This window comes from Melanostigma gelatinosum (assembly GCF_949748355.1).
Source record: "Melanostigma gelatinosum genome assembly, chromosome: 4".
NCBI classification, from domain to species: Eukaryota; Metazoa; Chordata; class Actinopteri; order Perciformes; family Zoarcidae; genus Melanostigma; species Melanostigma gelatinosum.
Window position 1 is genome coordinate 13,828,570 of NC_136637.1, and position 27,506 is coordinate 13,856,075.

Here is a 27,506-nt window from a genome sequence, read left to right on the forward strand (position 1 = left end):
AAACCTCGTTCGTAATGAGTTGTGCATGAAACTCGTGGTGTGCGGTAAAGTGTGCAAAGACAGACTTACGCCCTTACTAGCGCCTAGCAATGAAATTTGCTCTTAATGGTTAAAGCCGGCTACACATCATGACAGTCCCCACGTGTGTGCGTTCACATGTGTCTGCCTGTATGCGTGTGTGGAGCCCCCTGACCTGGGCAGCATTTAGCAGAGCGGCATCCAGGCTAGTGAGAGGGGGCTGCGGTGGGAGCTCTGGTTTCAAACAATGCCGGTGCCCTGGGACCGGGCCATGTCAAAGGGCCTGTCCCCGATGAGCCATATTCGGGCCCTGATCCCCAATCAATCAGCACTGTGCTAAAAAAAATCCACAACAAGACGGCAATTAAGACCCACCGAGGGCTTAACTAAACACGTGTGAGAGATAGGGTTTGTAAGAGTAACTGCGTGTGCAGTTCTTTGACTCTGTGTTTTATGTAGAACCACAAGTGTGCATATGTGTGACTGCGTGTGGGTAAAAGCTTAGAGTCTACTCCGGACGTGCAAAGGCAGAGGACAGAGGTGAAGGAAGTCTCAGTAGGCTGTCTTTGTTTTACTTGTGTTTCATTGAATGTAAAACACTGACAGAATGCACTTTCTACCTTTTGCCAAAAGTGAAATCCATTTTCCAGGTTTTGTAGTTCACAGGACTAATTAGCAATTTGGGAATACTGCAATAGCTCTTGGTTCAACTACGGGTTAAGAAAGCTCCATTGGTACAGAGCCTGTTGTTGGCAGGTCTAAAAAGTGTCCAGAGTTTCAGAGTCAATCCTAAATTGAAATCGGTTTTGAGCGAACCCCCTGCGTTGGTCTGGAGTGCTGAAGTAGGTCAGTACGTGGCAGACGGTAGAGCATCCAGAAATCGAGTGGGCCTGTCATCCCCTCAGTCTGAATGGGTGCTATGCATGTGGTGCGGAGAAAATCATCATCAATCCTGGCCAGCATCTGAGAACCGCAGCACTGTTGACACTGGCACTGAGGTGAGGAGAAGTGAAACCGAAATCCAAAGTTTCTTAACACTGCGCACACAAGTTCTCGGTCTGAGTTAAGAGCCTATTGTGACCAAAAGCAACACGTACTGTGTGCCGACGGCAGCAGACGGGCAGCGTGAGAGGAGAGACTGGGTTTTAAGTGGTGGACCTGCTTTAAAAACCTGCATTTGTCTCCGACTAAAGTGTCCTTGAGCACAACATTCGGCACTACATTAAACTTTTGTGCCTCATTTTAGATTCCGCACTGACAGTAAGGACACACCAACACTTTACTGCAGTTTTTCTATCTAATTTGTTATCAGTGTAGTGCATCTCTCAACTTTTTGCATTAAAAACCATTCGCTGATTAGCTTTCCTGCTGAGAGTTCGATAAGAAGATCGATACCACTCTCATAGCATGTGCTAAATATGAAGCTACAGCCCGCAGTCGCTTAGCTTAGCTTATAGCATGAAGACTGTAAACAGGGGGGGTTCTGTTCAAGACTAACAAAATGTACCCGTCTGTGAAGCACCAATAAAAAAGCAAAGGTACTTGCAACTTGAAAGGGTGTGGAAAATTGTCAATTTTCTAAAAGAAGCAGGTGATTAAAAGCTGCAGATATATTAAGAGGGATGTGGTTGTGGAGCTAAAATTCTATTTTCAGCAGATGAAGGGTGAAGGCGCAGGTTCAGACAGTGTGCTCCTCAAACGTAAACCTGATGTTTACTGTGCAGCTAATGCACTGTGATGATCACACTGTATTGATAGTTTACCCATTTGTCTAGATCTTGAGAGGGATCATGCAAGATATAGCTGAGAGCAAGATATCTGTGACATATTCCCCAAGTAATTATCTCAATTAAGAGGCTGATTGCAGCTCAGGTAAATGCTTTGACATGTTGTTACTTCATTAAAGGAGGATTTTGGATGCTTTGCTGAGGTTTCCAAGATAAAACTCCTTGACGGCATCCTTTCATCTTGCTACGCTCACTGAACACACCCAGGGGGCATTCACAGGCACTGTTTGTGTAATTACCTGACGTCTTAATAAATCAGATGCTAATCACACAGACATGGTAAGTACAAGTATTTCACAACAGCTGCTGTAGAGCAGAAGAGAAAAGAGGTTTTAGCCTTTTAATAAATCTAGTATGATTACACATATTGTTAGTGCCTAATACCTTTGAACAAGCCGGAGCAAGCTTCAAGATCAACATAGTGTGACATCTTCAAGTCATTACACATTACACAAACAACTTCCTAAAACTAATTTGTCAATCGACCCATGCAACGCTGTCGGTAAGACACGCACGCTACAGTCCTGTCGGTACAAAGTCAAATTACCCCTTTGCTTTTTGAAACTCTTTGATGCTTCCACTGTATATTTGGATTGCCGGCGGGCTGATGGCAGTACGGGCCTCACGGTCCCCGTCACGTCAGCTCTGAGGTCAATTGAATCCAATATGCTGACAACTGGCTAATTACAGAGCTGACACACAGCCACACAGATACACACACTCACAGATACACAGGCTATATACACACACACACACACACACGTCACAGGAAAATGTGTATTAGTGTATGTGTGTTTACACTGTATTATAGTTAAACACGCCTGATTAGAGTAATCACTCTGAATCGTCAAATTACATCCAAACAAGATCTAAACTGACATATTAATTGCAAAGCTTACAAAAAGCAAATAAAGGTCTCACTGTATTGCAGATGGCCATAGACATAAGCATTAACAAACCAGCTCTTTCATACATGTGCGATTGCTGGATTTACTGTCAGCAGTGGTTTGAATCGACAAACACACTCCTCACTGTCTCTCTATTTAAACACACTCGTCACTTTTAACATTTCATACACTTCACTTGGTTTACGGTCCTGTTATCTGTTTTTGTGTGCACTTTATTCCACATCCTATATTCCATATCTTACTGTATGTTTCTATTTCCTGCACTGTGCTGACTGTTTTTGATAGTTAAATGTTATTTGATAGTTTATGTTATTTTGACAGTTAAATGTGATTGTTTATTGTTGAATGTTATGCACCTTCTGCCACGACAAATTCCTTGCAGGTGAAAACTTGCTTGGCAATAAACGGTCTGATTCATATGGGAGTAAAATATCGTTCAAATAAGTTATTTTCATGTTCAAAAGAGAATAATTTAGAGAAGAACAGTGGAGCGCATCTTCCACCAAAATACTGTCAAATGGGCAATATAAGAAAGGTGGTGGGTAGGGGGGATACGATGAGGTAAATGAAAACAAGCCAGAAAATACTGCACAGAGAGAATCTGTTCCTTGTTAAACATGTCCTCTTTATTCTCCAGTTCGGAGTGACCGGAGGAGAGAGCGGGGGGCTCGGTGGAGGGAAAAGTGCAAAAAAAAGAAAGAAATTAAAGCAGCTATTTTTGTAATTGCTTTTTTTTTGCCAGTGCTGAGAGAAAAGTGGTGGGGAAAGTTTTGAGGAATTTAAACAGCCTTGACAGCCAGGGTGTAGCGGTATTAATCTTTTCAAACAGTCTGAGACTGAGATCAGCAGCAGCGTTGCATAAAGTCCGTTTATCCCTGCTGTCTGATTAAAATACGTATGTATCCAGTCAGTCAACATTTTTACAAATGCAAAATCAGCTGTATTTTGGAAATAAAATGTACAATAAGATATGTTTAAGCGGAAACAAGCTATAAACACAACAATTATATAAAATCACCTTTTAAGTTAATGTTGCTCATTTTCACTCTCCCTGTGTGTGTGTGTGTGTGTGTGTGTGTGTGTGTGTGTGTGTGTGTGTGTGTGTGTGTGCTTCTGGTCTCCACCAACTCCTGAAGGTAACTGTTAAATGCTCCTGTAAGTTCACCACAGGGTAGAACATGTACTATTTTTCATCTGAAATTTAAAATTTGGAGGTATTTACACAATCACGCAATTTTGATTGTGTTTTATGGGGAACATTCCTTGAATTAGGGGCAACATTTTGGGCAACAATTTTCTTCAATTAAACAAAGATAAAACAGAAGTAATTGTTTTTGGTACCAAGGACGAACAATTGAAAATCACCGCTCAGCTTCAATCACTGATGTTAAAACCCACAAACCAAGCCAGAAATCTAGGTGTAGTTATGGATTCAGACCTCAACCTGAACAGCCATATCAAGACAATTACAAAATCAGCCTACTATCACCTGAAGAATATATCAAGGATTAGAGGACTTATGTCTCAACAGGATTTGGAAAAACTTGTCCACGCATTTATCTTCAGCAGACTGGACTACTGTAACGGTGTGTTTACAGGTCTCTGTAAAAAGTCCGTCAGAAAGCTGCAGCTGATTCAGAACGCTGCAGCTCGAGTCCTCACTAAGACCAGGAGGGTGGATCACATCACTCCAGTTCTGATGTCTTTGCACTGGCTTCCTGTCCAACAAAGAATTGACTTTAAAATCCTGCTGTTGGTTTACAAAGCACTGAATGGTTTAGGGCCAAAATACATCTCTGATCTGCTGCTACCTTATGAACCATCCCGACCCCTCAGGTCGTCTGGGACCGGTCTACTTTCTGTTCCCAGAGTCAGAACTAAACATGGAGAAGCAGCGTTCAGTTTTTCTGCTCCACATATCTGGAACAAAGTCCCAGAAAGCTGCAGGTCTGCTGAGACCCTCAGCTCATTTAAATCAAGATTGAAGACCTTTCTGTTTGCTGCTGCCTTTAATTGAACCACATTCAATTAATATATTCATCAATTTCCTGCATTTCTGCATTTTACTACTGTATTTTATTTCTTACACTGTTTTTTTTAAAAATATTTTAATGCAATGAATGTTCTTAATTGTTTTTAAATCTCCTTTTCTTTTGCCTTCACACCTGAACGCCATCGAACCCGCAGAACCCGGAATCAAAGAACAACATGCAACCCCCCGAGTGTTAATGGTACCATCCTCCCCCTAGCCTGCTAACACTGTTTTTCTTTCACTCCCTTCACTCTCCTGCCGTCTCCATCTTTTCTTTTTTTTCTGCAAATGAAGGAAGTGTGGCAGCGTACAGAGACAGAGAGAGAGAGAGCGAGAGAGAGAGAGAGAGAGAGAGAGAGAGAGAGAGAGAGAAACGGAGAAAGTTGGGGGTCTAATTTTGGCAGGCAAGACTTTTTCCCCTCACCCTATGTTTATGCTGGCTCTATTAAAACATCTCCAGAGAGGGGAGGGGAGGAGAGGAAGGGGAAATATGGAGGGAGGAGAATAAAGAGGGAGAGCATGGGCACAGCGTAGAGGAGATGCACTGAACTCTCTCTATTTGGAGATAACTGGTGGCATACTGATGCATTTTAGGATTAGAAATTGACTGAAGTGATTTAGAGTTGTAGATGCGAGACGCTATACTTGGACTGGAGTCAGACTTAAGTCATACAAATGAGAAGTCAAGACACGACTTGGGCTGCTGTGAGACTGCACAAGGAATAGCTCTAACCCCTCATGAAACCACAAAGTGTAATTTTTACACTTCGGTTTTTGTGTGGATCAAACAAATGAGGTATGACTTGTTAAAATGTGAACTTTAAAAGAAGATGGGATGAAGATTGAGCTAGCTATGGACGGAGCCAGGCTAGGGTTTTCTTTCCGTTTTTATTCTGAGCTAAGCTGCTCCAGCTACCGATTTACATATTCATCATATCAATCTTCTCATATAACTCTCTGCAAGCACATGAATAAGCATAGTTCGCAAAATGTCAAACTACTCCTTTCATTCAGACTTGAAATTAGTGTTTTTGTTTTCAAGTTTTGAAATAAAAAGACAGCAACAGACGTATGTATAGCCACTAACTACACATTTAATTATCACGACTAAAAGATTAAAAAGGACATTATTAATAAATGCTTTGAAAAGAAAACTGTCATTTTAATAGTCAGCATCCAGAGACCTGAAAGACTTTCATCTTAACTTACAATGAAAACTGGGACTTACCTTCATGGACGTGAGATTTTACTTATAAACCTTCCATGAATGACAGGAGACTTGAAATGGATGTGATTTAACAGCTCTGGGGGAAAACTTGAAAATCTAAAACTGGCCGTGCTGGAAGAAAGGTTTAAGTTTTAAACTCTCCTGTCCTCATCCGCCTGTCCTCATCCGCCTGTCCTCATCCGCCTGTCCTCATCCGCCTGTCCTCATCCACCTGTCTGTATAGCCGATCTGCTCCGCTGTAGTTTTCTGCTCTTAAGCAGCCACATTGGACACAAGCTGCTGTAATCGTAGTTTAAACCTCCAGGCTGTCAGCTCTCTGTTTGCCTGCGACTTCTCTCAAAAAAGTACATACTTAAGTACATACTTAAGTCCAGCATAGAATTAATGGAAATCAGAGCACAGGCCGAAGCAAAGACAACACTGAGGACATGAAGTTCATGTTATGTTCAAGTTCAACAAGGTGGGTGGCAAGAAATTCCCCCCCAACATTTGTGAGTAATATTTGTGGCTAATTTCTCCCAAGAAAACGGAAGTCACTGAGCTCTCTGTGAGGCTCTCTGCCGAATAGATGGGAGAAAGTGGGACGTACATAAATACTCCAGCGTGTATTTCACTTAAACTGACCAGCTTGTGGACCAGATGTCTCCGAAAACTTTGAGTCAAGCAGCAGACGCTTTTGACGTTTGAACAGCTGCGGTATGAGGTAAGCGGTTGCAGGTCATCACATGTCATCATTAGGTGACCCTGTCTCCTTGACGGCCTGCCAGCCTACTTTACAGCTAATAAGTTGGCCGCCGCACTAATGATGAGCAGCAGTGACGACCAGCCCACCACCACCCACAGCAGCAGCTCCGCCGCTGTCAAAGGAGGCCCCTGTCCGTTTAGGTGACGTCTGTAATGACTGTAATGAGACCCTAGACCCTACATGCTGGTCTTCGGTTTACTCCAACACTTTCCTTCACAAAACAGCGAACTCATTCCAACTTGCAAAGTGTAATTTAGTGTTTGCTGTGTTAAAGCCGTACCTCGATGAGTTTCAATCTTTCAGATGCTTGGATTAAAGCAATCCTGACAACGAGGAACGAAGCTCCTCAAACAAACTTACATATTTGTGTTCACACCCTTCGCTTTTATAATCAACGTTTATTTCTGCTTCCTCGTTTATTTCCAATGTGTTTTCTTTTAGGCCAGCTTGTTTGATTTTTCCACTTGATTGGTTCCTCCCTTGACATAATTCCATTGTGATTCCTGCGTGAGTCAACTGTCTCATCTGTGAAACAAGCTGCAATTTAGTTGCACAGGGGGAAATAAAAAAACATGTAAACAAAAGAATGGTCGGAACAGATGTTTGAAACGGAGCACTCCAACATGCTCAAAGTGTGTGGACTGATTTAGTAAGCGTCTGATATCCACCATGTGCCAGCAGTTTTGATTCACAGAACGCTGCATGGGACATGGCAACGAGCCTTGCCATAACGTCACTGGGGTTCAGCTCGACTCCTTTGATCCTGCCAGAAACGCTCAAACCGAGAAAGTTCTTTCTGAGTGATATCCCACAACACGACGTCAACACAAAGCAAAGGAAGCTCGCCAGCCTTTTGATTTGGGCAGCAGTACTGCTCTTACCAAGAACATGAAAATGTTTTCGTGCGATGTATTCATGGGTACTTCCTGAAGACTCGAAATACAAGACTTCAGTTCATGAACTTACCTTGCTAGTAGACAGGACATTCACTCTCAATTATAATAACGTCATTATGTGAACGTCTCATTATTGCCTTGATATTAAATGAATAGCACAGGTTTTGAATTTGTAATCATTTTGAGTTACGCCCCGTTTTCGGTTTAGAGTTGGCTAAAAGTACAATAACCCAAATTCTCCAATACTAAGAGGATCAGTGTGTTATAGATACTATATAGTTCCCGCCCCACAAGATCCACAGTCCCGGCTGAGTGTACACAGTCCATGTTCAAATGTGAACCATGTGAGCTGTGAGGGTTGAGCAGGAACAACAACGTAGCGCATCAGACAGTTGGGATTTCAAGACTCATTAAATATTAATTTAACCACACTGTACCAATAAAATGGAAAATTAGAGATCAAGCCTTGTTATCTTGTGAGTGAGTACTCAATGAATATGCTGCAGAGTACTTTTTAGGGTGTCTCTACGCAAACAGGCAATGCATTACTATGAGAAGTAAAAGCATTTAAAAGCAGTTGTATCAGCAGACAAAATGTCAACACACAGTGTGAATGTTGTTATGCGCTCTTTAATCCATTTACCTAACGTTCACTGATCGATCAAGTCATGACCTTTGTATTCTCTATAATCATATGCGTTTCTATTATAGACACATCTGAAACAGGCCCACATATGACTATCAGTAGAGATAACAAATCTAAAGGAGTTTATCTCTTTTTCTACCTTTGTGTTATCCAGGGTCACATGTATCAGGAGTCAAAACAAAAACATGCATGAGCCCTCAGGAGCTCCATAGGCCTCACAAATCGACCTGAAAGTTACAATGATTTGTGAAATGTGTCGCTGCCACCATTTGCGATCCACATGTGACACAAAACACATTTGTGAGCCGGTCCTCTGCATTACATTCTGGGAAGCACAGCACGTATGGACTGACTGAGAGAAGAATGGATAGAGGAAAATAAACTTACGTTGGCCTTCCTGCCAGAAGTGTAGGGAGTGGATCTGGAAAAGAAGACGAGGGGATTTTTTTTTTTTTTTTTACAACAGGATAAACAATATTACTCCCAGATTTTCTCTGCACAAGCTGCCAGCAACAGGCAAGAATCAGTGGAGACGGGTGTTACTAAAAGGAGCCAGATCTCTAGCAGGAAAAGATGTCTTTGTCACATGAAGACACTTTATTGTAACATCTACATGCCAGAAAGTTTTAAAATGCTTGGCAGATACGACCAATCTAATTCCTCTTACCGAATTTGACAAAGAGCACGCCTGTCGTGGACACAGTACCCTGGGTGTTGCTGGCCACGCACTGGAAGTAGCCCGTGTCCGTAGTGTCCAGGTTGCGGATGCGGAGGCGTGATCCGTAAGCCATGGATCGGTACGAGATCCGTCGTGGCTCTTGCACCACCGGGGCGTCGTTCTTCAGCCAGCGCACAGTAGGCGGCGGGTTGCCGGACACGCGGCAAAAAAGCTCGGCGGTGAGGCCCAGAGAGGTGGTGATGTTGTTCATGGGAGCTTCGAGATGTATGAAGGATGGCCCTGGAAGACATAGAGGCGTGGGAGAGATGAAAGGAATGAGTACAAGGGAGATGATTGGCAGAGAGAAAAAGACAAAAGGAGACGTAAAACATTGTATTACACATTTGTGTGATCTCCCAGGACCACGTTTTTCCTCAAGGTGGTCGGGAAAAAAACAATTTTGAGGGCCACCTAAGAGTTTAATCTGCAGAAGAAACATTTGCGTAAATGTCTGGAAAGTTCCTTCAACCTCAAAACCCCATCTTAGGTATGCAGAAATGCCCTTGGTTACGCAAACTGGCCAAAACAAACAAGGAGGAAAAACACATACAGGGGAATCGTAAATACTCGTCAGACAAACTTTTGTGTGAGAGGCTGAGGAGCAAAAAAAAGAGACACACACTTACATATGCAAGGACGCCCACACATTTAAACCCTTACTATCCGAAAGGTCCTGAGACATTCAGTGTATCTGCAAGACAGTTACCTCAAAGTTACGACAGTTACGGTCAAAGTTTCATTTAGTTTGAGGTGATCCCTTAGCAGTACTAAATCTGGCGAGGCAAAAGTGTGTTGCACTCATTTGTAAAAGAGTATAAAGAATGAAAAAATAGAGACTGCGTGCTTTCTCGTTTCCACTCAGCTGGTCAGTCACAACGTGCAGTTTGTGTGAATGTCTGATTGCCCGTTTTTGGAAAGTTACAGAAATTGCCGGATACAGCCTCCTTAATATTGCCGTAGGGAAGGTGTAGACGGCGGTTCAAACGTAGTTCAACCATCCTAGGTTGGATGTGCAGCTCATCTGACGCCCGCAGCTAACATCTTGTCATGAGGTCTGTAAAGTGAGTGCCTACGACGTGTATCTGAAAAAGAGAAGTGGGCACATTTGTCTTGGCATACAGCCTCTGTGTGTGTGTGTGTGTGTACTCAAGCCTCAACACACACTCACGTTGTCCTCCTTCCAGACTTACCACAGCAATGTGGTACTAACAAGTGTGTGACAATATGGAGGAGACTCCCACCATCGACGTACCACCACCACTACTCTCCTCCCTTCTCACCCACTTTGTTTCTGTCCTCTTTTCTCGACATGCTGCACACAACAGTCTCCCTTATTTGTACCGCCCTGCCTGTCCACATTACAGCGCTGCAGTCAGAACAAACCTACCAACAGGAGGTTTGAAGTTGCTAATAAAACTGAACACCAGGACAATATTCAGGACCATTCTCTCCCTTTACTCTTCCCCGTCTCTCTCCTATCCACTCACACAAGTGTCTCACTTCGAAACACACACTAAAAAACATGGAATGCACTGACACAGACCCCCGTGTCCTCCGTTTTCTTTAACTAACCTTGTAAATGGATTATCATGGCACAATCTGATAACTACATGTCATGAGTTGTACTGTAGCTAAATGAGAGCCGGGCCAAACTCTGATGTGGTTTAAAATAAGAAGCATGCTCTGACAGAAAGGAATGCAACAGCTAGAATAAAATGTACAGTGTGTACGAGTTTCAATCGATTCTGTCTCGTCTGATTGTGTTAAGATTTGTAATCACTTTAAACGTCATGAGGTAACCGTACAAGTACTGAGATGGAAGACATCGCTGTGTTCTCCCTGTATCAAGCATTTGGCCAGTTTCTTTAAGAAACAATATTTTCTCATTCAACTGAATCCGTTGTGTTGTTTTTAGACATCTGACTGGTTTCTGAAGGGGTTTCATAAATCGAATAGGTTTGTGAATTTTCTCAAACCATTTTGAGTAGTTTTGCAACCTGTATTAGGATTTGATGACTATACTCTTGGTATAATGTGTCTATTTACTGTTGTGTGGGTGGGTTCAGCTTTCTCTAATGCCACATGGTTCGAAATGTGAAGGGCTAAAATTTGATATCAATCTATGACTATCATCTCTCTCTGTATTATTTAATAAGTGAGTCTTTGTATTAGTATGCTAGCTTGTTTTGCATCATACCATGTGTGTGTGTGTGTGTGTGTGTGTGTGTGTGTGTGTGTGTGTGTGTGTGTTTGGGAGTGTAGCGGACCAAATCTCGCCTATATGCTGATGCAACACCTCACCAATATAATGTGCTTGTTGACTCTGACGATATAAAAAACAAAATAATAATAATAATAATAATAATATATTAAATGACAACAGACCCACTCTTTTAAGACATGTTTTGCCAAAGGCGGGGAGGTCACATAAACTGAGCGACTTCATCACCGTCTCTTTAGTTGAGTTGGCGAAAAAGAAAATGGTGTTCGGAGCCGTGTGCCCGGACACTTCATTCGCTGTTGCAATAACTGACGATGAAGCAGAAGAAAGGAAAAGCAGAGGCAAGAGGAGATGATGAGAAGAGTGGTGAAGAGCAGAAAGACGTCCTGCCAATGTCCGTGTAACAAAGCTGCTTTGTATGTAATTGTCTCGTGGTGAGTGTTGTGGTATTTGGCAACAGGAGCACTGTGAAGCTCAAACCTTTGCTGCGGACTGTCCCTTTAATGTGGCAGGCGACTAAATGGTGCCCTGTCATCAGCGTGCATTTGCTCGCAGTGGTTTTGTACAATCAAACACTCACACGCAGGCACACAAACGTAAACACACGCACACCCACACAACCGCAACGCACACAAACTGTACATGTTCCGAATTAGACATGTTATACAATACCCTTTCATCTCAACAGCCACATTGTATTTCTGTATTCGAGTCTACAGTATGTCTATATTCAATCACATACCCGAGAGGAAAGCTGTGCGAGGCAGGCATGCTCTCAGCAAGACACAGTCACAGAAACCCGAGTGGCTGCACAGCTAACTAAACATAGCGAGTAGATACACTGAGGAGATGGGGCTGTAGCATTGCCAGCAGTGGCTGAAGGTGAATTTCATTAAAGTTGGGTCACTCTCCAACAGAGAAGGAGGGCGAGGAAAGGAAGTAAAGGAAGCAAAACGGATAAAATGAAACAAAGGAAGAGAAGGGAAAATGACAGAACGCTCCAGGGAAAATGAGTTCAGTAAACTGTCATCACCCCCGATTTCAGCTCAATAATGAGCCTCTTTCAGGACGACAGCTTCCTGCTACTGATGCATACTGATAGAGCCACGCTACCTGAATGCTGTCTGCTTGGTCAATCAAAACCATTCCCCGCCTGCAGACAAAACAGGTGGCGCAATCACCATCCATCCATCAGATAAGAAACAGATGTTAGTCATGGGGCTGGGCTCAAATTGACACACACAGAGATACACTACTATGAACACACACATGCAGCCTTTGTAGGTTTTTATCATGTTGTGGAAAAATGAAGCTCTTTCTATGATTTGTTTGGAACCCCTCCTCATTGTATTTATGACTTTTTAAACATCCTTGATTGGTCACTATAATCATTTGCTTGACTAAACTGCTAACTCATGTCCAGAAACTACTGTGTTCGTCCTTGCCCGTGTGTTTAACAATGTCTGTTTTTGTGTACACAGAATCAGCTGTGGGACGGATGTTGTGGGAGACTCGCCTTTGCAGGAGATGAATTAAACAAACGAGACGAAATGAGAGAGAGAAAAATAAAAAGGTCAAGTTCAATAAAGTCTCTTGTTGAGGATCTTCCAAGTCGGGGTATCTTTGTGGGAGAATAGGCAGATGTCGGTTTTCCAAGCCCGGGGAAAACTGAGAGGGGGGGGGGGGGGGGGAGATTTGACTGATAACTCTGGGCAGATCATTTTATGGATCTGACTCAGTTGTTCCCACAGTGCTGAGAGGAGAACAGCAGTTTTCAATGCTTCCTCTGTCAAAATAAATAAACAAAATAAATAATCTTATCATACTGGCAGGAATCCTTATTGATCAAGGACTGGAAGGAATAAGCTGACAAAGTCTATGTGGGCGAACCAAGCGGCCATTTTCATTGCATCCCACGGGCAGTTTTCTTGGGGTTTTGGACCAGGTGGAGTGAATCTAATCTGCTGACAAATTAGTTTTCTATCAGCTTGTCAAACGTAAAAGCTATTGTTGGACTGTGAAACTCCTGGAGATCTTGAGCACATTGCAGCTCTCTCTTGCACGCACACAGATGAAGATTGTTATCATGACGATGTGTTTATGTGTGCATTATGGCTACACAACGCACCCTGTGTTCCTTCAAAGCGTCGGATGTGTGCATCCTCACATATTTACTTCATTAAGCGGTGGGGACATTCTATCAGAATGTCAAGTAAGGTCAGCAGCAAACCCCAAACCACATGAACGGAAAGTTATGAAGATGCAATAAGAGAATGTTGCTGCTGCTGCTGCTTTTTCCGCTGCAATCTTAATACTCACGATACAGTAACCCCATCGAGTGTCGAGGTCTGGTTATCTTTTATGGCTGTTTTCCTCGGCTGGAGAAACAGTCGACCAATCAAAGCTTTGTAGGTAGGATTAAGAATGGGGATGTTATCTTCCTATATAACTAACTAGCTACCAAACTACAAGTGGCTCGTGAAAATTCTGAGATCACAGCTCCATTATAATTCTTTCTGCAGCACAAACACCTCTGGGCTTCTACTTTACATGAACACACATCATACTTCCTGTATATCCCAACAAATGGGGGATGGGGATGCCTAGTCATAAGTGTAAGAGCAGCAGCACATTTTGTGACAAGTTCCAATGGTAGATTTAGCTGAAGACAGAACTAAAAGTAGGTCAGTGGAAATTAGGGACAGGCAGTGCACCTGTGGCTATATTCTCACATGTTGATTAGATCAATGTGTACTTTGTTCCATCAGTTATCCTCTCTAGTGGCCTACGCTGGGACAATGAGTGCCGTCTGGGTTGCTGAAGATGACCATTCACAGAGGATGTTTAATTTGACACCAATGTGACAACACATGTTGAGGTCACAGTTCAACGCACCATGTGTTAATTGCACTGGGAATATATCATGTATTGCTTGTAACAGATGTGTTCACAGCTCTTACAGTTTTGCTGGAAAGACGTTTGTTAGGAATGTGCCCTGCCTTGTGTGTGTGTGTGTGTGTGTGTGTGTTTATGTGTGCCTTTACCATTACTAGAGCTGTTCCATGAAGTTGTAGCTATCACACTGGGGTCTTGGGGAAACTCAGACCCTGCAAACAGAGGAAATGGTGGGAGACTATTAGCATGTTTCTGGCTGTTGGGCTCCACCACCACTCTCAATTACTATTTCTCTAGATGGATCACCCTTCACAAATGTACACTGGAAATGTGACGAGCTGAACCGTAAAAATCATGCTGCCACCAGCTACCGCTGCTCAAATAATCAAAAGTCGCCCCAGTGGTGCTAAGTGGGGAAGTTGAGAATGGTTCAACATGCGAATGCAAATATCCTCTGACACCAGCACAACAGACATACTGCTCTCGCCAAGACCTTCTGTACCAATGGGATGCACCGAAATGTTAAACAACAAGAGCCGGCTATACTCTTTCATTTAAGTTAAACAAAGTCAAATAACTAGTAAACATCCGGCTGAAATTATATTATTTATGAAATAAAAACAATTGCAAAGATGAAGCCACATCTCAATGCAAACCACCGCCTACAGACAAAAACACACACCGCTTTAAGAGTTCACCATTAAATCAGGTGATGGCATTGTGCACTCGCTGGTGTAGATCAAAGGTTTGAATGTATAACAGGGAGCCTATCAGCGAGCCATGTGGACCTAATGCTGCGTTATTACCAGCCGACGACAGAGCAGGCCTCTGCTCGTCATTACAGGAGAGACGGGACAGAAAATGGGCTTCAGTGTGCTCTGCCACGGGTCACAAGGTGATTCCTGTCAAATGAAAAAGCCTGCAGGACTTAAAAATGCAGGACCGACTTGGATGGGACCTCAAACTGTTTCATCTTTGCTGATTCTTTGGACCCACAGTAACAATGAGTTCTGCTTTCCAGGCTGACAGTGTGTGTGTGTGTGTGTGTGTGTGTGTGTGTTTAGCTTGGTGCAGGCTGGGATAGTTTAACATGGCGATTGAGCAAACGGCTCAAAACACATGCTTAAATGCAAGCATGTGCACCGACTCAACTGTACACACTCAAATGTAGCTGCAAACACATGCTTCCCTACACATACTGCACTTGCATATGTTTCAGCAACACATGTAAAAAGAACCCAATAAAACAGATGATTTGTGAATGTTCAACCTAAACACATAATTGTTACGTGTGTGGCATGCAGGGTGACAATCGGGGAGAAAGTCTGCAGTCAAAAAGGGGCCAGGCGCCCAACCCGGGTCATGCTAATTGGGTGATAATGTGTTGTTTCACACGTGCTGTGTCTGGATGGTAATGACTATGTGGTGGTGCTTGTGAAATGAGCTGTGTTAATGAGCAGCTCTTTGGTCCTCTTCACCTGTTAGCGAGGGAGTTTGAGAGCTCGGCAACAGGCTCACAACAGCAGGCGGGCAGCTTTATGAGGCTCGAGATTGTTACAGATATGTAGCAACACTGGAGGGTTGATCTACACTGAAGATAGGTGTGTGTTCATTGTCTGTTTTTTTTAAAAGTAATAACTAATAATCTCTGCCAGCTATGTTGTTTCATATCCTTGTGAGTTGCGTTACGAGACCAAAAAACGACTGGTTTGTTCCTGGAGGCTCCGAAGATGACTATTACTTTACATTATGGCGAGTCTTGGCCCCGAGGTGGGTCAAAATTCTCGCTGTGTTCTGGGCTGATGGGCTTAAAGACACACAGCGCTCTGTGGTTCACAAAGGACAGACGAGAAGGGACGTTACAGCTCACTGGATTCATGAACACAAAGCTAGCCAAGTGCAGCCAGGTGAGAGTCCAATAGAGGGGCTGGACACGGTAAGGAGGGGAGGAGGAGGGAAGCGAGTACCATGAGGAAGTTTATAAAACAGTATGGATTCAGCATACTTTAAGGGAAGAATTTTTAAAGTTTTTTATTATAATTTCAGGTTGGTCTACTCTAAGAAAATGTTTGTTTTTTTTCAGTGTCATGTGATTTTCATTTATATTACCTTTCCAGATAAGATGATTGTCTAACTAGACGAGAGGTCATTCCCTCAGTTTTCTCCAGTTTCTCTCTCCTCCACTTTATTGCTCCACTATTTAGGTCACATCTGTTAGTTCTCTTTCATTGAGACAATCATCTGGAATATCTGGGATGAACTACAGAGTCATTTTGAGATTAGCTTTCTAATGTTTCTCAGTAACAGAGGGAAGCAATTGTGTAAGGCCAATTTGTTAATGAGGGCCTAAAAATAGGCACCTTCGCAGAGCCTGTGCAAGGTTAGATCTTGCAGTTCTGGCCCCTGATTGGATCACGATCCTGATTCTGATGTTCTCCCGTATGTTAACTGGAGGGGTGTATTATATCTGCCAGTATGAATCAAACATGATCAAAGGTTCAAATAATAGTAGAAAAAAGGAAGAAACTGCCTGTGAATTTCATTGGGTTTGAGATTAAATACTAACTGATACTTGTATAAAGTGTTTGACAAAGAGTCTGACTTTGACTTGACACAGAGTTAGCTTTTCTTTTTCTCCAATCAGTCAACATTGGTCACGTTTTAACCATCATCACAACCTTTCCCTAACCTTACCCAAGCAGTTCAGTTGCCTAAACTTGACCAAAACTTAACTATTGAGTTGACAGATCAGGAAATAGTAATGTGAATTATTTCTGCAACAGTAATACGGCTCGATTTGAAATGGAACAGACAAAAATTTCATCACATTTCTCAGAGAATTTATCAGCATTGGTCGAGGTCCGTTTCGTGCCGTCTCTTCAGCAAACAGCCAAGCTACCTTTTAGCTGCTTGTCTACCATTTCAAATCATTTCAGCTGCAAAACGTTAGCTTCCCAGATCTATTAGTGCCCTGATACCATCTCTGCCCATTGGTTTTTATTAAAACGACGATTATCTCAACTGTTAAAACCCCACATTTACAGTCATTTCCAAAGAAAAGCAATATAACCTGGATCATGCCGTGCGCATATTTCCATAGCATGTCAGTAGTGGTGTGTTGGATGGATATTCTGGATGTTTGACAACCTGTATTATAGTATCACTTTCTCCTCTTGGCATTGCATATTTCATACAACTGAACGTTTTGGAACCTCTGCATTCATTTGCAGCTGTCTGCCACTCAATTATGTTATTCTAGTGGCAAAACATACAGTAAATGGTGAACATGAAGGTTCCTTTGAGAAGCCCAGACATCAAATCTCGACACAGAAAGTTCCATGAGAGCAGCCTCTGATCCTCATCCAGCTGTATTTGGCTTATGATGATAAAAATCACGCAGGGACAAAAGCTTCACCCCTATAAAGCTCTGAGAATTTGGTGTGACCCTACTGTGACAGCAGCGTATGAATTAGTGTGGAACTCCAAACTAATGGGAATGGAAATGAGTGAGAGGCCTGAAGTAAAGTAAAGGAGAAAGTAAGAACGAGGGAGCCTCAGAGGGTGAAGCTGAACCAAATCAGAAATGTTCAATTTCAGTAGTTATGCATAGCAACTAATATGCTGTTACATGGTCTGGGGGGCTGCGTTTGGAGCCAGGGTGGTTGGTGTGGTGAGTGAGACTGATGGATGAGCTCTCTCGCTCAGTAATTAAGGCCTCTCCCATGGTCCTATTCTAACCCTATTAGCTGGAAAACTGACCCGACTCTGGGGTTATCTGGAAGAACAGCAAGCCCACCATTTTCACAGCATAGTCATGTGATATTTCTGTTTCAAAGAGGTGAAAGATAGATATGCGTAGATGAGGAAAATCAGGAACGATAATCATTTCCTTATCCAATATGTCTTCATCCGATATCTATTTCCATCCAGCAAGTTTCTTTTCTTCTTCTTGTGTCCTTACTCTCTGTCTCTTTATTCATTTTTTTAATTCATGTCATTCTACTCAAAATTATTCCTCCTAATCCTCCTTATTTTGCTTAGATTTTCCCCTAACCGCTGTCTCATCTCACTTCCCTCCTGTGTGCTTCCCAAAAGGAAGTACTTCAAGTACGTCTTCAAGTGAACATCTACTCTTTTTGTATCCCCAACTACGCAGTTACAGACAATCAGAAGAGTGAGATAAGCAGCTAATGTCCCACTGTTGCATGCATCAAGAACCACACTAAGCACCATGTAGGGCTCAAGCTGCCTTAATAAATTATTAGCACAATTAGGCTCAAGATTTGAAAAGGAGCGGAACGTTACAGGATTTGAGAAAATTATTATTCTTTCAAGCCAAGAGGAAAAGAGAGTAAGGGAGAGAAGAAAAGTGAGGCAAAGGAGAGAAGAGGACTTGAAGACAAATGAAGGAAAGAAGCCTTGGAAAATGTGAGAGTGCAGAAAAAAGAAAACTCTTTTACATTCATAATAAACTCAGAGTGAAGGCGCTCATAAAATCAGCTATTTGTGAAGTGGGCTTCTGTCCTACCAGGCCTGTGTTGGCTGGAGAGTTTATTCATTTTGTCAGAGGTAAAAAAAAAGAAAACTGTTATACTGGTCATAATGGGCATCACAGAGTCACGGGACCGATGGCCAGCCACAGGAAAGGAGGATACTGTAATCCTAGTGGTCCCAGTTAGGTAAAACCTGCAAGACTTTATTCATTAATAGGTTCTATTTTTGGTCATTTCTAAATTCAATAGCATTGTACTTGCCAAAGTAACTGCTGAGATCTGGCAACGGGCACTAAAACAAAGTCTGCTGGGGCAAGAAAGCAACTTAGACGATTTGTTATGTTACAATCTAAAAAATAAACTGTCACAGGCACCCGTAACTAAATTTTGAGCCTACACTACTACACCAAGTAAAGTAGATAAAAAACTGGTAATTCTGTAAACTTTGGTGGATGTACAACATACTGTTGATAGTTTGTGAATTAGCTTTGCTGCCGCCTTTATTTTCTCTTCCAATTATTTCCAATGTGTCTGATTTCTTGTGTTTGACTTCTTTTTAAGGATAGCCATGTGTTCCCAACTTGGTACTACCACCAAAACTGTAATTAACTAGAGTTGAAATAACCTAAAATGATCCTTTAAAGAATGACAGAGGGGACAAGACATTATAGCTAGAAGAAGCATAGTTGTGTCAGAAACTCTATATTCCCTATAGTTGAGCACTACATTGAGATTTCAATGATAATAGAGTGAACTAAATAGTAAAAAGGGAGTGCATGTATGTGTGTGTGCTTGTATAGCACACACACATACACATCCAGCTTGGCTCAACTGGAGCATATAGAGGAATAAAAGCAGGCCCAGTTCAGTGTTCACCTGAGGACATCATGGACCAAAGAACACAGGAACCACACACACACACCGCCTCAGAATGTTCTGCTCTGTAACCTTATAAGACCACAGTACACAGTGTGTGTGTGTGTGTGTGTGTGTGTGTGTGTGTGTGTGTGAGTGTGAGTGTGAGTGTGAGTGAGAGTGAGTAAGTGAGAGAGAGGCAGGAGCTGGGCTGAGCGGGGGAGAGATGTGAGCAGGATAGATGACAGGAGGCTACGTGACAAGGGCCTTTTTGGATCAGAACAATAGACAACAAGACTAAGAAAGCACTCAAGTTGCAAAAGACATTTGCTCCATCATGAAAAAAAGTATTGCATCCCCTCCAAAAAATCACATAGTTTTGGAAAGCTGCATAGCATTTGGAATTATAGTTTGGCTTGACCACAACATTCTCAATAAATGTTGGAGGGAACTCTGGCTCTTTGGGTAAAACGTAAAACGTTTGAAATAGTTATTACACACTATGGAGCACAGAGATCAAGCTGGCTGGTACATACTTTCGGCGTTCAGAGACACTAGCATTTTGAGGGAACATGTAAAAAGAGTTCTCCAGTCTTAGCCTTGTAAAAATCGTCTTTTTTTTCTGTCTTTATTTTTAAAGATTTGTACACTACACACAGGTTTGGAATGAAATGTAGATAAATCGTAGCATAAACCTATCGAACATTAAATCTGAACTCCCGACCGCTTTAGGAGGTTTTAAACTGCTGCAGAGCCACTTCAGAGGAAACTCGAGCACACCAAGAATAAAGCTGACACAGACCAACAAGTGCTGAGCAGGTTCCTTTAAACAGCAGCTTGTCACTTCGCTGAAAATGATCTCACAGCGTCAGGCTCACACGGATAACTGTCACTACCCAGCATTCCTCAGTCCATGGTGGTGAGCACGGCTGAGTGGACGGCACGGTGACGTCCTTAAGACGGACACTGAATCCTTACAACCTCTTAAGATGCTGGTCTGCAGCGGACTGAACTCTGATGCAAAATGAATATTAACATAGAGAGGATGGGGATGTTATTGTTCTTATAGCTTTAATCTAACCCAGTAGTTGAACGTCATCTCCCAGTCCCCACCACCACTCTGTCTAACCACACGCAACATAAACCGAGGGGAGGGGGCTCCCACTATGTGCACTGAAACCCTAGAGTAGCTTCTCTCTCTCACACAGCCGAACTGGGTAGCGTAGGTCAGGGGTCCCCAACCTTTTTTGCGTCACGGACCGGTTTCATGTTATAAAATATTTCCACGGACCGGTGTTACGTCCCTACTGGTTTCTGGACCTACTGGTTTTCCTTCTGTGAGCGTGTTGTGTTCGCTTAACAGCTGCAGCGGTTTTCTGCCTCTGTCGCCTGTTTCGTCACACTTTCACAAACATATTGCTGGAGATCTAAAAGACACATCTCATATCAATTGCAGGGATTATGATTGTATGAGTGAGCACTGCATCACAGCCACGTATGAAGAAATACATGGAAGAAAATACATTTATGGAAAGATCGCAACAACCTGGATTCGAACTCTGTCCAGCAAAACTCCCACTTGTACTTGGTAATTTAACATTTAACACCGGCAGAGTTGTTGTCCCAAACATACTTTTAAGGCCGCCGTCCTTTTCAAGCTCCAGCAGCTGATCTCCCTCTGGCACGGATAAGCTCAATTCACCTGGTTTGTTCACAAATGGGTCGCGGATCCATTCCTTCGCAGTTCGTGGGTCTTTTGTGGTTGGGAAGTAACGCTCGTGACAAGCGTGTTGACATGTGTCAAGAGAGACAGGCGCATGTAATTGGGAGAGAATCCGGTCATTTTTCAAAATAAAATATCTTTCCGACTCTGATAATCAATGAAATGAAAAAAAGTAATTTATTCTTTCTGTGCGGCCCGGTACCAAATGACCCGCGACCCGGTACCGGTCCGCGGCCCGGGGGTTGGGGACCACTGGCGTAGGTCACAGTAAAATGTAACCTTTGTACCGTAGGATCTCAAAAAAAACACCACGCCTGGCATAAGTCAGTACTATCGCTCATTGAATTTCTATGAAATTTCAGGACAAGCATATCATGATCAAGTGATTGTATTTTAAAAGTAAAGGCAAATTGTGATTAAAAACTAAATCAAAATGAATTGCTGGAGCTCTTATTTTATCTTTTGTGTAGTTTTGTCTGATGGAGAGGAAAATATCGAGAAAAAGCTCAAATAATTGAACATTAGTTTGGTCATTTTATGTGCATACATTTGCCCTACATTCAGATTTACAGCTTTCAGAAAAACAGGAGATATTCCTAGTGCGATAGTAATTTCTAGACTAGGTTTAGCTGACCTCGATAACTGCTAGTGTGTTGATGGTCAGATCCACTCATGGGCACATTTTAGTCCACCAGACTACTGTACTTGCATGTCTATGAAATATGGGAGGAAACCTGAGAGTGCCAAGGAAACCCATGCAAACACACGGCATGTAAACTTGGCACAGCGGGCTGGAGCTTGGGAAAGAACTTAAGTCTGTTGGGTTTGTTTGGATTTCTGTACAGTGAAGGCAATTTCACACATCTACATCGCAGGGGAAAGGCATGCAACGTGTTATGAATCTCAGTTTATATTAAGCTACAGTCCATCTTACACATTTGCCGGTTTCATCATGACAAAAACTGCAGAAACTGAGAAACTGCGCTCGTGGAGTAATTTCATGCTGTGCGTATGGCTCTGCAGAAGCACTGCCTTGCCCCGTTTGGCCCTACAGAACTACATGTGGCCTCTGAGGTCCAACAGGCGGATGCACAAGCCCCCGCTGTCCCTCTGAGACTCTGCAATGGAAACCACACTGATGTAAGGCCTCGTTTGCCCATTTTGGGTGAGGCTCCCCTTCGGCTCCTGTTACTAGCGATGTAAGCAGACGAGTGAGAAATGTGCACAAGAATGTTACCGCCTACTGTGCAGCTCATCAGTTTTCACCCGACAGGTCCAGTAGTGCGTGTATGTGTGGAAGCGCTCAGCTTTCTGTAAAACCCGATCGCCTCCAAGCAGACAGACCGAGCCCCGAGACCGTGACCGTGATCTGCAGAGGTAGCTGTCTGTCTGTTTATCTGTCTCGGTGGAATGTGAATAGAGTCGTCACACCTGCATGTAAGTGTGTCACTTTACTGCAGTGGATGTGCTACTTCAGTGTGTTGTGCAGAAAGGAATATAGGAATATAAGGAACACATTTAACGTTGACATAACGTGCGTGTTGAGGTATCTTTGTGTCATCGGGTCTGGTGTGAAATGTAAGATTTAAGACCTAAAGCCAAAGTCAGTCTGTCTGTGTGTGGCGACATGAATTCCGTCATCTCGCTTGGCTTTTTGTACGTGACTTTTCTGTAAACAGTGTATCATGTGTGCCAACAGTGTGAATGGTGTGAATAAGACACATACCATGTTGCATGTCTGCCTGTGCTTGTGAGTTGCACAAAAACCCGCCTGTGTGTGTGTGTGTGTGTGTGTCCAGGTGCAGTCAGGGACACGCACACACACTCCATAAGCTCCCTGCCGACACTCCTAGATTCCTTGAGGATGACAAATTCAAAAGGAAAGGCCCCAGCAGATGGAATCTGGGGATACCAGGATAATGCTGCTGGCTTTCAAACGTGACTTGGATTTAGACATCATGTGACTACAGTTGAGCTGGGCTTCGTTCCAAAACTGTTTTTTTTTGTGTTGGTATTTCCTCACTCGGAAGGCTGGCTCTCGCCTTGCCTGCAGGACATTTAATGGCTGAGGCCAGATTAAATCTATGACTAAATTTAGACCAGACACTATTAATGCAACACAGAGCGTGAACATCTGATGCTCAATACATTTGATTTAAATATGGCACAGTTATGACGTCATTTGGAAAACACAATAAGCCGGAATGTCTGCCATAGTCACGATTGACTCTAAAGCATGAATGAATTCACACACAAAAAAGCAAACACTGCAATTCGGCAATACATATCTGAAGGAGATGTTTCCATTCATATACCGGTAACCATGGTGGTTTGCTTTACGACCGCTGTGCTTGCTGAACTGATTGACCTGATATGTAACACAGGATTCGGCCTACTGGCTTCAGACGGCACAGATTAACCGTGCTGAGTAATTTTGGGATGCTTCTGGGAAACTGGGTGTGAGACATCGTGTCTCCATCAACTCATGACAGACTCAGCCACAAGAAATCTGACTCCAGGCCAGAGAGAAAGTTAGACTGGGAAAATAGAGAGGACACGTATTGGGAGAAATAAGAGAGAGGGAGATATACTGCAGAGATTAAGACAAGAAGAGATGAAAGCGAGAAAGAAACGCCATGCGGACAAGGAAAATTAATTCCCGTAAAATCGTCTCGAGTTATTATTCTTTGGTTTTCCAGCTCTATATTGGATATCTGGGCTGCCAACAGCGAGACTTTGAGGCAAACAGAGAACCTCTGAGCCTATTCAGCACGCTTCCCTGTCAATCTCACCGATGCTCTGAGGGGAACTTCCCCTTGTCCCAGGTTAAGAAAATAAGCACCAGCATTCCTCTACTTGTTAAGAGGAAAAGGGAGCCGGCAAATGAGGATGACAGGAGGATTGAAGAAGACAAGAAGGAAGAGAGACACAGGGCAGGGAGAGAGCTGAGTGGTAGGAAGAGAGAAGTGAGAGCTTTAGGTCCCCAAAGAGAGAGCTGAAAACAAGCCAACCCCACAATGTGTGCGTCCAAAACCCTTTCCGCTACAGAAGAAAAACATTTCTACAGCCAGGGAATAGGACGGAACCATTTCCACACACCATACCACAAAAAACAGATTTCACATACATTTCAAAATGTGCTGAGAGATACAGCATGATTCAAAACACACAAGAAAACACTGCTCGATAAATGTATTCAGCAAGTCAACGGTACTCATTGAAGCTATGACATGACCTAATATGACAATTATTTTGAAAATCTTAAAAAAAAAATCTGTCTATGTAATGTTGTGCAGTGATGGATCTGCACTATGAGGGCTGGCAAGAAAAAGCAGGTCTCACCTACTGTCCTACTGTATCATCTCAGATAATTCACAGAAAACACATTTCGTGAAAAACTGAGATAAATATAAAATCCATCCCAGAATAACCTGCTAGCCTACAGTAGCTCGTATTGTGAAGTAAAAAAGTTTTCATCTGCAGTGTTGGTTTCATTCTGTCGTGAAATGGTGGTCTTATGACGAAAGAATGTTCTTGTAATGTCACAGCAACGCTTTGACTTCAGTTTAGAGTACAGCGCAGTATGAACCATGCATCCAACTTTGAAAAATCATGACTAAACTGTTCAAACCTTTCAACTGTTGGACTGCAACAGGTACAGTAACTACATACAACTCTAGCACCTATAAAAGCAGACGCAATGGAGTAAATAAACTACAGGCCGATTAAAAAACAAAAGGCAGAGGACAGGCTGTAGTTCAGGCTCATTCAAGACAAGTTGTAGATCTTCACTCTTTTATACAGGTTAGTTTTGGCATAATACCAACATTTTGACTCAAACCTGAGCTTTTAATATACATTTTAAGAAACGACTACTACTAACAGAATAGTATTACCAACAGAGGAAAACCAAAGATAATATATTTCCACTTCCCCGTGCACTTAAAATATAATTAGTACAAAATGTGCTTGTTAAAGTGGAAACACTGTAATCTTGGCTGCCAAGAGGGAGTCTTGCTCTGTCAATCAAATCTGCATTGACAGCATATTCCCACACAAGGTAACGTTGAAGTCTGGTTTGAGCTTGCAGAAAAATAATGTACTCCAGTGGATATTTCAGTGCCAACATATTTAATATTGTGATGACACTAAAATGGTAAATTAAACATAAATAAGTAGGACTAAATGGAAAAAGAGCCCAGCTTGTTAGACATGAGAGAAGATTTAGGTGATTCGAGGGCCCAAAAGGCTTCTTTAATGAAAATGTAATGTACCCTTCTGCCCAAATAAGTGAAGAATCAGATGGACCAAATGATGTGTGTGATATGTCAGCGCTTTGTTTAACTTTGCTGACCTTCTGTAAGGCAGAAAAGTGGAGAAATTGTGTTTAAAATGTTAAAAGAAACTATTCGTAAATGATGTATGTTAAACATCCATTTTGCAGTTTTCTACTAAAACCCACGATGTTAATAATATTGTTTTGGTCGGTTAAAGTTTGTCCTCCTATATTTAAAGTCTCATCATTTGTAATTTGCACCAAGAACAATTTATTATGATGCATGAGGCCTCAATAACCATGCCAGGTTGAACATCATGCCTGATCTCACTCTTGCTTGACGTAGTTTTCCATCGGCTGCAACTGTGTGCTGATTATGAAAACGCTTCCACCCAAAGCCCTCTTTGTGGATTTGACATGGAGAACTTCAAAAAAGTAAAGGGGGGGGGGGGGGGGATTTAGAAAGCCTGGATCTTATTAAAGTGGGCAAAACATAGAAAAGAGGAAGAGAGAGACACAAAATATGCCACAGGAGACAAAGATGATCACAGTTCCTCTCACATTTCCAATGCTTGTGGTAATTTCCATCTCATTTCACCAGACGACTGGTGCGGGGGCCGACTAAGCACGCCTTGTAAAGCAGCCCAGCTTGCTTCTGCAAACAGAGTCTCACCTCACCTCCCATAAACCCTGTTCTCTCAAACACACACTTCATAACTGATCCACCTCCACCCCAGACGATGGAAAGGAGGATAGGCAGATGGTGGCGCAGAGAAGAAAGAGGTGTTAGAGGACTACTGCAGGCACAAAGATCTCTATTGTATTACCTCATTTCCTGTTCAGAATCTCCCAGGTTGCAGAGATGAAATCTGTTAGATCCCTCTGAGCGCAGGATCCCACCGCCTGCTATGCACCTCCATATGTTATTTCTGCTCCTTACTGTGCCAGACCTTTGAACCCGAGGCTGTCTTTGCTTGTTACTCCTCTTTTGTTTTTACAGACTTAGAGCGACGTTCTTTGGCTTGCCCTACGTTGCCATTCACAACAAAATGTATCACAAAAAAAAAGATAATTCAATCAATTTAGTCAGTCCTTATTTATGTTTAGGATGAATACATTTTGACTTGAAGCAAACAAATGCAAACAGGAAGTGCAACGTTGCCATGGAGTCAGTGAGTCAGATGTGGGCCACACCTGGGCCCGGTTTGCTTTCAGCGTGAAGGTGTTTACACTTGCACCGGGGTAAGTTATGCTGCATTGAGTGCTATCCATTCCTGTTTGTATTGTTGCCATGGATCTACAGGCAACAGTCAACTGAGATTGATAATCGTGAGGAAATATGTCAAGTTTTAAGCGTCAGCGACGAGTGGATGAAGACGTCTTCCAGTCCATTATTTACCATCCATTTTCAAGACTGCTGTGTAGGGAGGTTAAAGAAAAAAGGGTGGGGCGACTACATTCATGCAATATCGGCTTTCAAATGTGGTGAGCTGTGTGAAGGCTCTTGTCATGGGCAAGACTGTGTGCGTGTCCCAGTGTATGCGTGAGCTGGAGCCATGCATGTGCAGTGTCTATGTACGCGTTAGAATTGGCAGCAGCTTCGGGTGCTATGGCCTTGATTAGGCGTCTCTTTCCCATCTACCAGTCGCTGAAGCAGTGAATTACGCTGCCATTTCAACGGCGTAATTGGGGACACATGCAGCCTTAAACCGCTCCTCCCTCCCCTCCATCTCTAGGTCAAAGCAGCAGGAAGATCAAATGCTCTCCTCAGCGGAGCATTCCTCAATAAAACAACAAGGAGAGTAGGGGGGTGAGAGTGAGAAAAAGGGAGAAAGAAAGGAAATCAAAAGAGATGGGGCGAGACAGGCAGAGAGGAGAAAAGAAGGAGACAGAGGTGGAGACAGTAAGAGCATATGGAACATGTTTACAGTAACATCGCTGGGCCCTGATGTTATCATGGCGGTTCATTTGGTGCTCAGAACCTCTCATCAAATTGCAGTATGGTCTGTCCTTTTCTCTTCCCTGTGCAAGAGAAACCCACCCATGCATGTTTTTACTTCATTAC

At 42.8% G+C, this 27,506-nt stretch overlaps 1 protein-coding gene across 1 annotated transcript in view; it reads right to left on the reverse strand.

Annotated features, from left to right (window-relative positions):
- ror1 (receptor tyrosine kinase-like orphan receptor 1) overlaps nucleotides 1-27,506 on the reverse strand; it is a gene marked incomplete at its 5' end in the record, with an annotated part of 112,094 nt that overhangs the window by 22,888 nt on the left and 61,700 nt on the right. Inside the window, 3 exons of the mRNA XM_079266695.1 lie at nucleotides 8,648-8,681; nucleotides 8,928-9,218; nucleotides 14,244-14,306. Coding sequence (XP_079122821.1) covers nucleotides 8,648-8,681; nucleotides 8,928-9,218; nucleotides 14,244-14,306 — 388 coding nt within the window. The remainder of the gene's footprint in view (nucleotides 1-8,647; nucleotides 8,682-8,927; nucleotides 9,219-14,243; nucleotides 14,307-27,506) is intronic.